The 17,163-nt window shown below is 36.0% G+C and overlaps 1 protein-coding gene across 1 annotated transcript in view; it reads right to left on the reverse strand.

The window, feature by feature from the left end:
- Positions 1 to 958: 958 nt before the first annotated feature.
- LOC107847743 (importin-9) overlaps positions 959 to 17,163 on the reverse strand; it is a 34,897-nt gene continuing 18,692 nt past the window's right edge. Inside the window, exons 10-33 of the mRNA XM_016692199.2 lie at positions 9,253 to 9,300; positions 9,105 to 9,173; positions 8,284 to 8,359; positions 7,528 to 7,658; positions 7,230 to 7,289; positions 7,019 to 7,088; positions 6,807 to 6,871; positions 6,653 to 6,714; positions 6,433 to 6,556; positions 6,293 to 6,350; positions 6,040 to 6,152; positions 4,818 to 4,895; positions 4,640 to 4,702; positions 4,420 to 4,515; positions 4,196 to 4,305; positions 3,384 to 3,573; positions 2,741 to 2,855; positions 2,455 to 2,567; positions 2,299 to 2,376; positions 1,894 to 1,959; positions 1,686 to 1,817; positions 1,534 to 1,590; positions 1,357 to 1,437; positions 959 to 1,287 (exon numbers count right to left, since the gene is read on the reverse strand). Of these exons, the coding sequence (XP_016547685.1) occupies positions 1,237 to 1,287; positions 1,357 to 1,437; positions 1,534 to 1,590; positions 1,686 to 1,817; positions 1,894 to 1,959; positions 2,299 to 2,376; positions 2,455 to 2,567; positions 2,741 to 2,855; positions 3,384 to 3,573; positions 4,196 to 4,305; positions 4,420 to 4,515; positions 4,640 to 4,702; positions 4,818 to 4,895; positions 6,040 to 6,152; positions 6,293 to 6,350; positions 6,433 to 6,556; positions 6,653 to 6,714; positions 6,807 to 6,871; positions 7,019 to 7,088; positions 7,230 to 7,289; positions 7,528 to 7,658; positions 8,284 to 8,359; positions 9,105 to 9,173; positions 9,253 to 9,300 (2,106 nt within the window). The 3' untranslated portion in view covers positions 959 to 1,236. The remainder of the gene's footprint in view (positions 1,288 to 1,356; positions 1,438 to 1,533; positions 1,591 to 1,685; positions 1,818 to 1,893; positions 1,960 to 2,298; positions 2,377 to 2,454; positions 2,568 to 2,740; positions 2,856 to 3,383; positions 3,574 to 4,195; positions 4,306 to 4,419; positions 4,516 to 4,639; positions 4,703 to 4,817; positions 4,896 to 6,039; positions 6,153 to 6,292; positions 6,351 to 6,432; positions 6,557 to 6,652; positions 6,715 to 6,806; positions 6,872 to 7,018; positions 7,089 to 7,229; positions 7,290 to 7,527; positions 7,659 to 8,283; positions 8,360 to 9,104; positions 9,174 to 9,252; positions 9,301 to 17,163) is intronic.

Raw genomic sequence — 17,163 nt, forward strand, 5'->3', positions numbered from 1 at the left:
GGTAGACCAAAAGACAAATCCTCACAACGATTTTGATCTGAATTGATCGACGGCATGATTCAACATCCTCATGTTAACAGTTCCAATTTGGTATATGTGACAATACTCAAAATCCTCATATTAATGCTTTCAATTAAAAAAAAATAGATAAATTAAATTAGTTTTATGAATGACATTTCATGTTCACTTTTCCGTCCTACCTATTCCACGTCCACTCTTAAAATATTTTTTTAAGATTCTCCACAAATACTTTTTAGATAATTTTTTTTTTTATATATCGAACATCAGAAATATGACAAGTACAAGAACTATGTTGCTCGCTCGAGTCTTAAAAATATTTTCATACTTGTATTGAATCCTATAAAAATACATTACTTTAAAAGAGTTAACCCCTCATTTTATATAACATTTTTAAAGAGTTCAAACTATAAAAGCTAACAATTAGACCTCATAAACATCAAAGAAGAACCACTTGAATAAAAGCTTCTACTATGCGCAAGATTCCAAAAAAAGACCAAATCAAAAATATCTATTATATGCATACTTCTTACCTTGTATTTCTATCAGAAGTTTGTATTTCTATCAGAAGCTGCTTCCACAACTTAAACTCATAATTTGCTAATCACATGGCATGAACTATACCAATTGCTCCAACGCTCTCCTTCTAACTGATCAAATTGATCAATTAATCAATTTCTTAGTGTTATAAATATTCTTTTTATCATTATACGTGATTAAAATTATACTTCATTCCATCTTTAGAAACGAATTTAGTTACATTGAATATGGGGATATTTCACAAAGATTATAATGTTTTTGTGATATTAGTTGGTTGTGCAAATTTTTGTGATAGGTAGAGATTGTTTCTGATGATCCTCGACTCAAAAGAAGTGAAATAAAAGCAAGATTGAAAAGAAAGATAACAGCAACGGCAGATTTTTAAATCCTAGAATCACAATTTAAAAATGAATATCAATCATAATATAATCAAATTTCCAATGGAAAAATGACTCATCATATAAATTTACAAATGCCTCAATCGAATATAAGTTGTTTACCTTATATTACACGCGATTTAATCGAAAGAAAATAGTCAAAAATTATAAAATTCGCTTTACAAACAAACTCACAGACACTCACCAAGAACCAAATTGAGGGGGGAAATTCAGTTTAGGCCAAAACCAGATACTTTCACAATGGACATTGTCCTCACCTTTTTGTACAACAAATGAATCGTCATTGCTTTAGCACCATTTGAATAGCATCATGTTGAGCTTTCGTCAAACTCTGCAAACATCGGTTGTTAAAACTATAATAACGCGTTCAAAATATGATATCGTAGAGTTTGCGCTGAACCTGTGAAAGATGACTGAAAATTGTTCCTTCACTGTGGGAGAATTTCTTGAGAAAATCTACTAGATAATTCACCAGATTTATCTGAAGACGCGGTTGTGTTGGATAAGTCAGTTTATACTAATGCAGCGACAACGTTCAGATATGATGTATGTTGTATAGCACAGGATGCACAAATACCTCATTAAGGGGGTCGGCACCACTAAGAAGGTCATCATCATCACCATCATCCTGGTCCTAGTAAAATGAATTTAAGGATTAAAAGGTGATTAGTTCGAAGGAAATTGATGGAGTGACAGATGAGAAAGAGAGAATAGCAGCGTTTGATAAACCTCGTCGAAAGCCTTGGCCATCGCGTCAAGGTAATCATGAGATGGTCTACCACGGGGTATGGCACTACTTGATAAAATTAAAGCTTCGTCTGTCTCAACGTCTCCGTCTTGAACTTCCTCCCAATCACTATCCTGGCACAAGGAATTTGTGTAAGATTTAGGATCTTATGGGCTAGTATTTATACAGTGCTTTAAGGACTGGAATTACCTCGTCACCGCCAACTACAACTTGCTCTTGAATTTCGATCAAGGCGTCCGCTAATAAAGCAAGTATCTATCAAGTCCATAAATACAAGTTCTGTTAGAAGATCTAATAGTTACTACTCAGCAAAGTTAGATTACACATCTGCCTAAGAACACACCAAGATAGAAGTACGCGCCATAAATCAATTGCTGAAAGACAGATGAAAATGTAGAATGTGGTATACATGAATTTATCATTAACGGGTGAGCAAGCAATGTCAACTGAAGAATTAAAAGTCCTATACAACAAACGTTGTGTCATGCCTGATGAGAACTCGGCATGTACTTCATGTGAAGTGGGCATAAACATACAAAGAAAAATACACATTAAGCTGTAAATCTCAGAAATTGTCCATAACAGTAACAATACCTTTGCAGGAAGAGGCATCAACGTCCATTGATCTGGAGCTATTTTAGCTTTTGAGCGTGTAGTTATCCCTGCAGTAGACTTCAAAATAACCAGAAAATGGATTTGAGTCTATGGTGAACTCTGCTTCTAAATGAACTGAGCAAAAACAAAACCAACCTGAATTATATAGCCTTGAACATTCAGTTTCCCCAATTCAACGTGCTTTGTAAGTAAAAGTAAAGCCAAAGCGGTAGTGGTAACTTTGATCTGGTAGGCCCCCTGAATTTCGCCTGAATATTAACATGTTTTTAGTAGAGCAAATATACAAGCAGGTGTCAAGATGTAATCATGACGCATAACCGAGACAAAGCAAATAGAGCAAAAGATCGATAATATGCTCAAACGATGCATTTACAAGTTCCTTGATAATGCCAATAAAGGACCAGTAAGCCCGTAAACTTGCCTTGCAACTTTGTCCACTGAATCATTAAGTACACGAAGGAGTTAGGATGACCTTCTGCTGGGATTGACACCAACAACTCAATAAATTGTTCAACATGAGGAGCACTCATGTGGACCTACAACGAAAAATACACCTCAGATCATTCCAGCATCATCACATTGCTATAGAAAAGCATCAAGTACAAACGGGAATAAGCAATTAAAAGAACAAGATTCCCAAATTCGTTACTGATAAACTTGCAAATACTAGTTTATCTGTAAAGCAAGAACGGGAACATTGTAATAACTAATATGTGCGTGCTATCAGAAGATGTGCTGGCAAACGACTACCAAAATCTCAATTTCTGAAAAGAAAAAAAAAGAGAAGAAATCACAATTTTGTTTTGGATCTGATCCTAAAGCATCGCAAAGTATCGTGAATTAAAAGCTAAATAGGAAAAAAGACCTTTTATGTGTGTTGTGTGTAGTCCACAAATTTATGTTAAGAGTCTACTTATTTCCTTTTTAACATCTACCACCAAAAAGTGGCATGTTGATATAAGCAAATTTAGCTCATTGGGCGACTGAAACGAGACCACCACATATGCAGCAGTTACCAGCCAAAAACGCAAAGACATCCTCAAATAAGGGTGAGGAAACCATACCAATCTGGCAAATATAACCAACAAAGAGCTTCTTAACCCAGAATGTTTACAAGATTGCATGCGCCTCAGAAGAGCAGCAACCAGGTCTCTGATATGTTGGGCCATCTGTGAAGGGAGGTGCAGAATAAGTTGCAGGATATAGCTCCCAACAAAAAGTGCTCCAGAACTTTCTAGATCAGGGTCCAGAAGCCTGCACACAGTACTTGTCAACAATAAACCATTCAAGCAGCATAAATATATCGTTCACACAGTATAGTAGATGTCTACGATTCTGCAACCCTCAACATAATCACAGGACAAGCTCAATATGATCCCTTCTAGATGATCTTCTAACTTAAGCAACAACTATAGATGCCTCAGGTGCTCAATAGCTGAAAAAACTAATAATAGGAATGAAACTATATGTGGTTATCTTTACTATCAGGTTGTACACCTCCTGCCTCCCCACCGAGGAAAATGGTTAAAACGAGAGGAAAAATAGACGAAAGAGTGAGCAAACAGATGAAAAACATGAATCTCTCATACTTTTAAACTTCTACTTTGAAGTATTACAGCAGTCTACAAGATTTCAGTGCTCCATGTTAAAGTGGAAGATAAAAACAATAATAGCTTATGCTGGTATGTATCTTGATATGACATCTGCGCACCATGTTACAGTGGAAGATCAAAGAGATTGCTCGATCAAAAATAGATGATAGCAAGTGATCGATGAGCCTACCAGCCCCATATTACAAATGAAGCATGATAAACAGACAAATTGAAATTCAAAGGCTCAACAGGGCAGATGGGAAAAGGAAGAATGACAACCCAACCTTGAAGCCACATCAAGCAAACTTCTCATTGCAAATGCAGTGTCACCACCCCAAGCAAGCAATTCTTCTTTCCCCGCAGATATAAGAGCAGCTAAGCACTGTGTTGCATTCTGAACCCAAACCAACACTAATGTGTTAGTTCAAGCTTCTGACATCGAAGTAATACTAACAGAAGCATAAGTTAGAAGCAATTTCCAAGTAGAAACAGAGTGCACATATGTAACCTGCATTTCACTATGATCATCACTTTGAAGGACTATACGAACAACAGGATCAAAAGAGACTTCATACACCGCCTTGACTACATCAGTTGGGGCATTCTGAAAAAAACACATAATTGATACATTAGATAACTTCATAACAAAGTATCTTCCAATCGGACAAGAAACAGAAGTTACATAAAGATGGTATCAATAAAGATCCTTATTTTACGCAGAACATCACCTTCAGCAACATTGTCACGAGATCTAGTGAAGCAGCAACTAAACCCTCCGGCTGCTGTTGTGGCTGACAGATGACGAAAACTTTATCAGGCACAATTACTAATACAACCTTTCTATGAATAAGATAATCTAATTTCAAGAAAAAGCACCCTTTATAAGACATAAAATTCAGAACATACATTATTTAGAATGGGCCCAATATAAGGTAAAACTCGAGAAACCACTGGGTGTATACAACCGGGAGCATTTTTTATTGCCTGCAAGCAAAAGGGAAATTGGAGGCCAATTAACATTGTACCAGAAGATAATATAATTAAAGTCCTTAAGCAAGCGATGTCACGCAGCAAATATCTATAAATTCAATAAGAAAAATGCATGAAAAGTGAGAATTCATCTGAAATAAGAACATTACATATACATACACATGCATACATATATAATGCACACACACACATATAAATGCTCATTACGGATTTCCATCTACTATAAATCACAAATATATTCTGCACATTTACCTGAGCCAAAGGAAAGGAGGTAGGTTCAAAGACAGAACTGACTTTTACCAAAGCAGTTAGGACAAGTTCCCTGGTTTTGGCATGACATTAAGTGATAAGTTGACTTGCTTATATTTGTCAACTATGTTGATACAGGTTTGGGTACCCAATGCGGGTGTGGATCTGGAGGTTGGATTCTTCATCACAAAAATTTTATCACAATAAAAGATGTATGTCACGACATATATACGTATATATTTTTATTAATTCAAGTTGCTGAACTAAAACTAATAAACTCATCCTTTATAAACACCTAAGATTTTATTCACAAGATATCTCATGTATAGCATAGTGTTTACATACACAGTTACGACACTCAGAAGCAAACAAAATACACAATCAATCTATACTTCTTGGTCAAAGATGTAGCCAAAGCACCCAGGTAAGTTGGCCAAATCCGATGTGAATCCCACCTCCACACCCAAATCATGAAGATCCACCACGGTAACAGCATGGATTTGAAGGGTTTAAGCAACAAAGCATGTCAATCCAAATCAAAGGGAAGCAGAAACTGGAATGTATTACTTATCAACCTTCAGCTTCGATCGAACATCAATCCACTACCATTCCATCTTTTGGCTAAAATTGATAGAAGACTTAGCTAGAGCATTGCAAAAATGGTCAAATAACTAAATCGTGCACAGCAAAAGGATTTGGCTAACGCACTAAAGACACAGGTGATTTTAATAGTTCAGCCTGTCATCAAAAATTCACCTAGTTGATGGTGATTTTCATCTATAGACTGTATCATGCATACAGTAACATGTTGATTCAATTTTCAGGTGAAGTCCATCTAATATTGTTAAATTAGATTTCTGTAATAAAAAAACAGCCTTTCAATTAATACCTCCAGAACCTCAAGAGCATCAATGCTGACAAAAGGATCCGCAACATTCGAAGCCCACATATTGAGGATAATGGGAGAGAGAACTGGCTCAATAGACACCGCCAACTCAGGGCCTACATAGGTAAAATATGTTAGGAACTTCAAACATAGAGTGCTTGGAAAATTTTAGGAGCTACTCCACTTGGAAGCTCTGAAACTCCAAAACAGAACTGCACGCTAAGCTGAACTTATATTCTGTTTATATTCTTCGAACCTGCTTTCACAGTTTCCTGTAGTGTTTCAAGCACTAGATGCATGGTCTCGTCAGAAGCCTGGGGAGTAGACACAACCTTTGCTTCAACAGAAGAAAAATAGAAGACAATATGGAAGAAGTTTGCTTTCATAGTTACTTACATGCTTAAGAAGATCTGTAAGTGATGAAAGTATATCCAAGAAATGAGGACAGAGAATCTCTTTATTTGTATCAGGTAAAAGTTGAGAAAGTGCTCTACATGCCCCTACTTTTACAGGTGGAGGCCTGTTGCAGTTAATCATCGTCAATATTCAATAATTGAGCCCTTTATTTTTCTTTGATAGTAGAATTAACTCATTAAGTACTAAATTAGGTTCTCACATATCCATGCCAAGTGCTTTGATGGCTGCACATAGGAAGTGCTCGATTAGACCTTGGCTGACCTGAGCAAACAGCAAGTAATTGTGAGCCATACAGTGTGGCAAAATGAAAGATGAAGTCCTAATGGTATAATGGGAATTATAAAGACAATTACCAAGGAGGAGAACTTGGCAATGGAAGAGAATATACGTGCATATAAGAAGGGATATTCATTTACCCCTGCAAAATCCATAATAGCACTAATTTGGTTACAGATATCACAGCATCTACATTAGTGAGTCAATACTATATCCAATGTAATGGACCTTACACATGTAACATGCCAAGTAACCTAAAATCCAATTTGATACACAAAACCGGATTTACCTGTTGACATATCTTCTGAAAGAATTTGTTCTAAGGTATTTCCTAAACTGACTTTAATGATTTCAGGGGCCTGAGAGGAAAGTAAAACAAAATGAATTGTTACTACAATTTACAAAGAAAAATGAATCTACCAGGAACTCTCTATTATTTTTTAAGTTAACAAGCAGAAAATCAGGAAATCAACATTTAAAGTATTGAAAGTAACACGAACCTCAGCTTCAAGTAACTGTTCAGACACTGAAGCCAAAGCAAAAAGTGTGGCCTCCTTCATCTGCCAAAAGTAAGAGTTATCAGGAGGCATGGTGCAAGAGTATTACTTGTAAAAAGCTACTAAATTGGTTTAGCAGTATGAAATGCAATTATTACTGCTGACAATCACAGGGAATAAAGAAGGATTGTGGTGAGAAGGTGCTATTTTTATATCAGGAGAGTGGGAAGGAGGATACAGAGGATACAGATTATCTCTTGCTACAAAACAGGATTACTACTAGCTTATCTTTTCCACTTACCCTCCACCAGCCTGAAGCACCAGATGCTTTTTCTTGCTGAGACTCCATAAATCGCGTCTTTGCAGAGTCAATGATAGCATGAATTCCCTGTGTACCACAAGAACTAATGACTTCTTCCAACAAAAGGGCACCTGGAATGACAGTTTTATATCAAAGAAAGAACAGAACAGAGCTATCTGATGGTATAGATAAATCATGCCCGTAGTTGCAACAATCAAGTAGACAGTAGATAAAATCAAGAAGAAAGAAAGCACAGCCATCAGTAAAGAAGGTCAAATCTGAGAAAACAAAAGATCCTTTTCTATTTATTTGTTATCATGAGCTTAAGTTTTTTAACAGAACACTGAAACAGTCCATATCAAAATCAGAAAACTCCTCAGAAGTAAATCCCCAAGGGAAGTGAAACTGGTCTGCTTTACATCACTAGAATAAATTTAGTCTTGAGGGTACAAAAAATCAAATGCTTAACCACTTAAATTATTGGCATATATTAGTCAGAAAATAAGTGCCGTAATTCCAACCTTGTGTGAAGTTCACATTGTACATCTAAGTACTTCTTGTGGTTAACTATACTAAACCTTCTATCTAAAATCTCATAACTCTGGTGACAATAATCCTTGCTGCAATACTAAGTTCATGATCCTAAATGTGAAATAGCTAATAATTCCTATCCACTGAGAGAGAGAGAGAGAGAAATAGAAAGACTACAAGGGTTTATGAAAAGGGATGGAAAGTTAGCACCTAGAAACAACTCACCAGAAGCACGACAACTGTAAGTATTATCATCCTCATCAGCAACATATTGGTTGGCATCAACAAACCAGGCGTGAACCTGGGATTCAAATCAAAAGACAAGATAAAGACAGAAGGCACATGGAAACTTTATTTTAATAAGAATAACATAAATGTATAAAAACAAGTAAAGTTGTGATCAAGTAGCAAATAAAGAAGTAGATGCATCGATTCCATAGAGAGGGGAGATGATAAAAATAAAAATACTGCAGAAATCATAGCAGACATAATCTTGATACTAATAATTAGCAACTGAAAACAAGCTGTCATATATACTGAATTAAATATATATCTCCTACCATATATACTGAGTAGACAAACCACTCAAAGACAAACTCAGGTTTTAAATTGCCAGTAAAACAAAGAAATTGCATCTTTAGGACAACACACAAGATACCAAGAGAATCACAAGAGAAATATACTAAGATGCACAGGTTCCATGACCACACAATTCTGGTTAGTGACACACAATCTCTGCCACCTTCCCCAATTTGGAAATTAGACGCCCAAAGATACACAAAGCCCATAGGAAGGAGCTTCTCCTTCTATAACAAATAAATGCTGCAAATCTTAGCATGTTTCAGATTCAGGTACACTCAGAAATGGTTATTCAACTAATTGTTAAGGCTATCCAAGGATTCTTTTATCAGAGGTTTGACTAATGATGATGTATCTTTGGCATGCCGAGATAAATTAAAAATAAGTGATTTCTCGATAATAAACCAGATCTGCACAACCACAGCTTTTAATCTCAAACTAATTGAAAAAAGAAAACTAATTATTACCTGCTGTTCTGTTGTCTGCATAAAGGCAATAGTGTAATAAACCAACTCCTTTACATTGTTCCCCACTACCTACAATGATATCTCCAACTCTAAAACATCATCAACCATTATAATTAGGAAGGTACAGACAAGAAGTTATGGAACATACCTTTACAAATTTGGGGCTTCCCAAAATGGTCAATAGAAACTCAAACACCTGCGAGACCACAATAAAAAATGCATCACTCATATAGACAAGACAAAAGATAAAGTAAATGTTCCATTAAAGGCATCAAGAAGATTTGCAAGATTTTGGAAAAACATTTGCAAGCTATGGGAGGAATTTTCTCGGCATAAACACTTCGCAGCGGGGAATGGACTCCATATAAGATTTTGGATAGACAAATGGCTCTGCAACACAATTCTGATGGATGATTATCCAGGTCTTTTCCACTTAGCCAGGTATCCAGATTCAACAGTCTCGCAAAATAGAGATGGAACAATTTGGAGCATTATGTTTAGAAGAAATATGCATGATTGGGAGCTTAACGACTTGGTCAAACTTCTACAGACTCTACAGAGTTTCTCTTTCAGTACTCGGGCAACAGATCAGTTCAAGTGGGACACTACAGGAGCAGGGAACTACACAATCAGTGCAGCCTACAGGAAGTCGGGAGCACTTAATCAAGTCACTGACCACTGGCCATGGAAGCTAATTTGGAAAATTAAGCAACCACCCAAAATCATCTGTTTTAGTTAGACTGCGCTATATGAAGCTTGCCTAACTCAAGACAACCTCTATAGAAGGAAACGCTGCATTGTGAATGGATGCTACTTATGTCAGAAAGCAGCAGAAAGCAACAAACACCTTTTTTTGCATTTTACTGTTACAGCAAGTCTGTGGAACATGTTTTTCTCTCTTTTTGGACTCAGTTGGGTCATGCCACATAGTATCAAAGCAGCTCTTGAGAGTTAGTGCTGCTGGAAAGTTGACAACACCATCAAACAAGCTTGGAAAATGATACCTGCAGCAATTCTTTGGAGTATCTGGAAGGAACGTAATAGAAGATGTTTTGATGGCCTATCAACGCCTCTACATTCTCTCAAAGCTGATTGTCTCATTTGTCTGTATAGTTGGGTTAATATGTCCTTTGTAGATTCCCTAGATAGTTTCTTGAACTTTGTTAGCTCCCTAGCTCTAGAATAATTGTACCAGAGCTAACAGACCCAACTACTTTTGCTCTTACTTTTGTAACTAATTTGCATCTTCTTAATGCCTTTAATGGAACATTTACTTTATCAAAAAAAAAAAAAAAAAAAAGACAAAGGCAAAAGAACACAAAGGTGAGAATCACTTGATAAAGAATTTAGTCAATGTCCACATTGATACAAGATTAAGCAAACAACAAGAACAACAATAGTGAATCAAAGGCCCCACTCAGTTTCACTATATCAAGAGGCAAAAACAACAAGATTCAAAGGATAGTTAACTTGACATACAATATCCTAGAATCTAAGAACCCTAACACATGTTAAATGAAAGGACCCTAAGACTAAAAGATATACACACCAAGAGGAACCCAATGACCTCAAGACCCTAAGTTTCTAGCCAAGGAACAACACGTGTTACTACACTTTGTTGTTCAAGTTTCAGGTTCCACTCTCAAGAACAAGAGAGAGATAAGTTTCCAATGTTATAAGACTTGTATTGTGAAATATCAATTATGGAAATAACCCTAATATTATCTATATATAGAACATCACAAAATGAAAGGAAAACGACCACTCTATCCTTGGTCCTAGGGGCGGCTTTGGAGTGTAAGTTTATTACACTTCAAAGTCCCTCTTCACACTTCAAAACATGTAATCCCTTAGATGGATTAATTACACACTCACACACGGCCATATTCATGAACATGGCTTGTAGTTTTTGTAACTCCCGAGCTTGGCTACGTGTGAATGGTCTTGAGCTTTGATACGGGTACAACAAGCTCAAGACCATTTACACGTAGCCAAGCTCGGGAGTTACAAAAACTCCAAGCCATGTTCATGAATATGGCCATGTGTGAGTGTGTTATAAATCCATCTAAGGGATTACATATTTTGAAGTGTGACGAGGGACTTTGAAGTGTAATAAACTCACTCCAAAGCCACCCTTGGACAAGGACAAGATGGTCATTTTTCACTCATTTTGTGATATACTATATATAGGACATATTACGGTTATTTTCGCTCTTAGTTCATTATTGATGTTTATACAAGACTTGTAGTATTTTAAATCTCTCTCTCTTCTCTCTTGAGAGCTACTCGAAACTACAAAGTGCAGTGACACTTTTGTTGTGCGCTGGCTAGAAACTTGGGTCTTGAGGTGCTTGAGCTCCTCTTGGTCTAAGTAAGAACTTGGTGTTGATATCTTCTAGTCTTAGGGTCCTTTTATTTGAAACATATTAGGGTTCTTAGACTTTAGGATATTGTATGTCAATAACTATCTTGTAATCTTATTGATGTTCATCTTGTTCTAGTGAAGCCGTGTAGGGCATTTTTGTTTCTATATTGTGTTGAATCTTGTTTCCTTGTGGTGTTGGCTGATCTTTGTATCATTTGTTATCAAAACTCAAGGCTTGATTTTGTTCCAACAAAATCAAATCTTGGGAAGATCTTACCAAACGTAGTAACATTGTGTTGTTGTATCTTGGCCGAGAAGTGATTGTGTTCTAGAAGTATCTTGGCCGAAACTTTGTGACTAGATCTAGAAGTATTTTGTTTGTTTTGAATGTTTCTAGTGTTAGTTTCTTCATCACTAATACTAAAAGGTGTCTAGATCTAAATGTTTGAGCTTATGTTGTTGAAATTGTTGTTGTGAACTTGAAGTTTGGCCGTGTGTTGTGGTGGATTGGAGTTGGACGTTGGATGTTGTTGTTCTTGTTGTGTTCTTGAAGTTCTTCACCACATTCATGATCTTGTTAAACACTAAAAGTGAACCTTAGATCAAAAAGGTAAAAGGCAAAGTTGTACTTGTTGGGAAGGGGCTTGTTCACATCACTCCAAGATTTGACAACCACTTTTCCATGTTTTAAGGAAAAAGTACAAAGAAGGTCAAGTCTTGTTTTTGAATTGGAAAGAAGACTCCAAGACTATATTTTCCTCCTTTAACCAAATCCACCAATTCCAAATTGTAAATTGGTCAAGACTTGAATTGTAAAGAAAAAAAGATAAAAAGTTTGATAATCTGCAACCAATAGCGGGCTGCCACATCACCATTTACTGCTCACACATCAATTTTAAGCTCAAACTTGGGATACTTAGTTTCATTTTATTGTCTCTTAGTTTCATTTGTTGGTCCTAGTACTAATTAACAAGCTAGTAAACTCCTACTGGGTTGTCAATTAGTCCTTGAATCCGTTGTTCGTGTTTGTGTGCCTTGACTGCTTTTGTCTTTTTGATTCATTGTAAATTCTTGGTTCAAGTCCGACGAGATTTCTTTGAGTCTTCAAACGAAAATCTATTCCGGACCAAGAGTAGACTTATCCCTCGACTATTCACGGGTTACTAGCCAACTTACAATACTTGTGGAGCTAAGTGTGAGGTAATCAAAGTGTGAGAGTGTGGCGAGGTAATTTTTTAGCTAACTTCTTCTTGTTTTGTAGATATTTTCTTAGGTACATTGCAGCGGAAGGAACGACCTCCCAAACCGTGGGCAACAATGATACCAATATCCCCATGGCTTCTATTGAGGGCCTCAACCACACTTTGGAAAGAATGCAAGTGAGTCTTGGGAAGTTAGAAACGAATGTGTCTTCGGTGAAAGGTGATATAACATCATTGAAAGGGAAAGTGACAACAATGAGTGGGAGGTTGGAACATGTGGAGAGTCAAAGGAACTCTCGCCCTATTACTTCTCAACACTACCATGTTTCTTCAAGTGGACATGACCAAAACACTTCCCCTACCATTTCCCCCGAAACCTTACATCCAATGCTCAATCCACCAAGACCACCACTAAATACCGCAAGCCAAGCTACTCCTTACCCCCAAAACCGAGTCTTCCATAGCCCCTTTCATTCACAATCTCCTCAAGTCCCCACAAGAAGGACTTGGTTGTCCATTACTTCCACTAAATCCGAACCCTCCCTTCCAAGCTCTACTTAACCAAAGGCCACCACCACCACACTAAATACAATTACTCCAAACCAAGTTCCACTTAACCAAAACTGACCCATCCACTTTGAGGAATATGGTAGAGAGAACATGAAGGGTATGTGATAAGAATCGGGTTACGTTAATAAACAAAAAGATAATGCGGAATCGAAAATACTAAGATTAAAGACAAGAAATTAAAGATAGGCAAAATTGGAGAATAAAATCCTCAATTTCGAGATTAAGTGCTAAGAACTCTAATTGATCTTAATATTCAAAATTAGCGGATTAAGACTAATTATGATACTAATAGAGTCAATTTAAGAACTTACATCAAAAGTGATCTAAACCCCTATTTCAAAGAAACTAAAGATAACAATTAGTATAAAATTAATCATCTTCTTTAATTAACTTTAATAGAAACCAAAGATATCAAATTAAGAATTAATCTTACCTCCTAAAGAATCGTTCTTATAGGGTTGCAATATCCCAAGTAGCCACACACAAAGGTGTAAATAAGAAAAACTCTCAATTAATAATACTATTGTCTGATTGAAAATAATAAAATCCATCCCTTATATATATATATATATATATATATATATATATAGGAAAAACCCATCCCAGATAGCATGGGATTCGAATTCTACTTTTATGGAAATAAATAAATCTAGGAAACTTTTAAACTAGGAAACTTTAAACTAGGAAACTTTTAAACTAGGAAACTTTAAACTTGGAAAGCAAAAGTTTCCGAATTTAATCAAACCAATATGGGCCCAATCTTCTATTTTTGGGCTTGAACTTGAATCATGAAATATGGGTAGTGTTTAGCCTATACTTCTCCACAATTCTTGGACTCATTCTTGGGCTCTTCTTTCATCATAAGCATCTTCTTGATTCACATTGAAGCCCGTTAATCTTAATGCAAGTTGGCCAATTTGGATGCCATCATTCCCCTCTTCTTGAAAATAATTCATCCTCGAATTTGAATCTCTCATAATCAAGACAGCATACAATAGTAAACAACATCATTACTTGAAAACAACAATGGTAGGAATAAAACAAGATATGTGGACATTATCATCCCAATAGAAAATTCTCTTATTTGTATGAGCACAACAAAATTCATGTATGGATAACGTCGGAGATGATATGTGCTTCTCCAATTTAACTCTATCAATAAAGTACTCTAATGGGCTTGCCAAAGACGACATAACATCTATAGAATATGCATCAAATTGAACACTTTTATGATATAGCCAAGCATCCTCAATTACACTTCTCACATATTTTCCCACGTACCTATTAACATCAACGTAAGAATTAAGAGTGTAGTTCATCACCTCAAAAAGGACCTTAGGTGTTCTAGCAAACCCAAGAACGTGAATAAACCAATCATACATACCGTATTTGGTCTTATATGGCAAAATAACTACACCTCGTTCCTTTTGCATGAGCGTTAGATTCACAACTGTATTTTTGATCTTTTAGTCACGAGTCTTATCTTGGAAAGATCCAAAAAAATTTTCTTTACATTTATACTTCTCATCAACATGCACTTGCTCAACGGGATATTTAGTTTGGACCACCTTAGGAATAAGTTTATTCAATGATGATTTTTTAATGCAAATGTTCCCATGAGTATCTACAAAAGAGTCAAAATAACTAGCAAAAAAAAGTAGGAATATTAGAGTTAGACTAAGAAATAACCTTATTCAAACTCTCTTGTTTTTCTCTCTACCTCACAACCATCCCTCTCCTTTTTATTCTCGTGATCATCTCTCTTTTCTTTTATCTTGACCTCAATTGTCAGCTTATTCTCTCCACACAACACATCTTCCTTTTCCTCTCTTCGAATGTCAACATGCACTCCCTTTCTCCTTCCATTATTTTCTCTCTCAAAATCTTCATTGCTTCTTTCACATGTTTCTGATCTTCATAAACTTGGGATGGAGTTAAAGGTACAAGTTTATATTTTCTTTTGCTTAGCTCAAAAGAAACTCTATGCTTCCCCCTATCATAAATTGCATTCCTATCAAACTGTCAAGGATGCCCAAGCTTGATATGCCAATCTTGCATTGGAATTACCTCACAAAGAACATTATCAGAGTACCTTCCAATGGAGAAAGAAATCATGCATTGCTTAATCACCTTAAGTTCACCGAAATCATTGTGTTTGATGCATGTAAGTTTCAACTTCTCCACCACGTATGAACTTATCACATTAGCATCACTTATCATAGAGCAAATATTATCCGTTATTCCACACCTTGCATGAAAAACACTTCTCCTTAAATCAGTTATATTCACCTGATTAGGTGGGTTTTGGGTGACCTCTAATGCATCGAGTCGAGCAGAAATCCTTCTATGTGCCTCGGCTATATCGTTGTTTTGAGTCCCAGCGTCAGTATCTTTTTGAGACATCTCCAAAAGTTAAAGAAAACAAAAACTCTCAATTTGACCCTTTTTTTATCTCACCCTTTCTTGCCCTTTTCCCATTCAAATTACTACCTTTGGCTGGATCCTTTAGAATTTATATATACAACTCTATTAGCAACAACTGTTTGATGAGACAAGGAAAAAAGACCAATTTGTGTAAATAGAAAAATTTTCAAATTTTCCCTCTTCTTAAGTTTCCTTGTTGATGTTGGAAATCAACAAACACAAAAAAAAATCTGATTTTTCTTTTTTGATAATACCTTAATTCTCAAACAGATAAATTTTCTCTCTTTTTTATTTCGTTTCTCTTCTTCTTTTTTTTGGCTATGTAAAAATATTTTTTTTGAGTGTTTTTTTTTGTTGGAACTCCCAAGATTATCAAGAACGGATCCTTGATAGAACCGCTCTGATACCACTTGGTAAAAATCGGGTTGCGTTAACAAACAAGAAAATAATGCGGAATCGAAAATACTAAGATTAAAGGCAAGAAATTAAAGATAGGCAAAATTGGAGAATAAAATCCCCAATTTCGAGGTTAAGTGCTAAGAACCCTAATTGATCTTAGTATTCAAAATTAGCGGATTAAGACTAATTATGATACTAATAGAGTCAATTCAAGAACTTAGATCAAAAGTGATCTAGACCCCTATTTCAAAGAAACTAAAGACAACAATTAGTATAAGACTAATCACCTTCTTTAATTAACTTTAATAGAAACCAAATATATCAAATTAAGAATTAATCTTACCTTCTAAAGAGTCGTTCTTATAAGGTTGCAAGATAAATCCCAAGTAGCCACACACAAAGGTGTAAATAAGAGAAACTCTCAATTAATAATAATATTGTCTGATTGAAAATAACAAAATCCATCCCTATATATATAGGAAAAAACCCATCGCAAATAGCATGGAATTCGAATTCTACTTTTATGGAAATAAATAAATCTAGGAAACTTCTAAACTAGGAAATTGTTAACTAGGAAACTTTAAACTTGGAAAACAAAAGTTTCCGAATTTAATCAAACCCATATGGGCCCAATCTTCTTTTTTTGGGCTTGAACTTGAATCATGAAATATGGATAGCGTTTAGTCCATACTTCTCCACAATTCTTGGACTCATTCTTGGGCTTTCTTCCATCATAAGCATTTTCTTTATTCACATTGAAGTCCGTTAATCTTAATGCAAGTTGGCCAATCTGGATGCTATCAGTATGGAGTGTATAATGATGCCTATATGAGGGAGGAAGAGATGAGAGAAGGTCGTATGGATCAAAGGGGATACCAAGGGCATGAGGGGAGAGTTGGTCCATCGAACCAACAAGTGAACCACCACCAAGATACGGATGTAGGCATCAATACCATCAAATTGAGCCTTCCAATCTTCAAAGAAGAAAGTGACCCCGAGGCCTACCTCGCTTGGGAATCATCTTGTGACAAGATCTTTCAAGTTAATGATATCACGGAGGAAAAGAAAAGTAGCTATGTCATGGCTCACTTTGAGGGAT

The sequence above is a fragment of the Capsicum annuum genome, chromosome 11, assembly GCF_002878395.1.
Source record: "Capsicum annuum cultivar UCD-10X-F1 chromosome 11, UCD10Xv1.1, whole genome shotgun sequence".
Classification (NCBI taxonomy): Eukaryota; Viridiplantae; Streptophyta; class Magnoliopsida; order Solanales; family Solanaceae; genus Capsicum; species Capsicum annuum.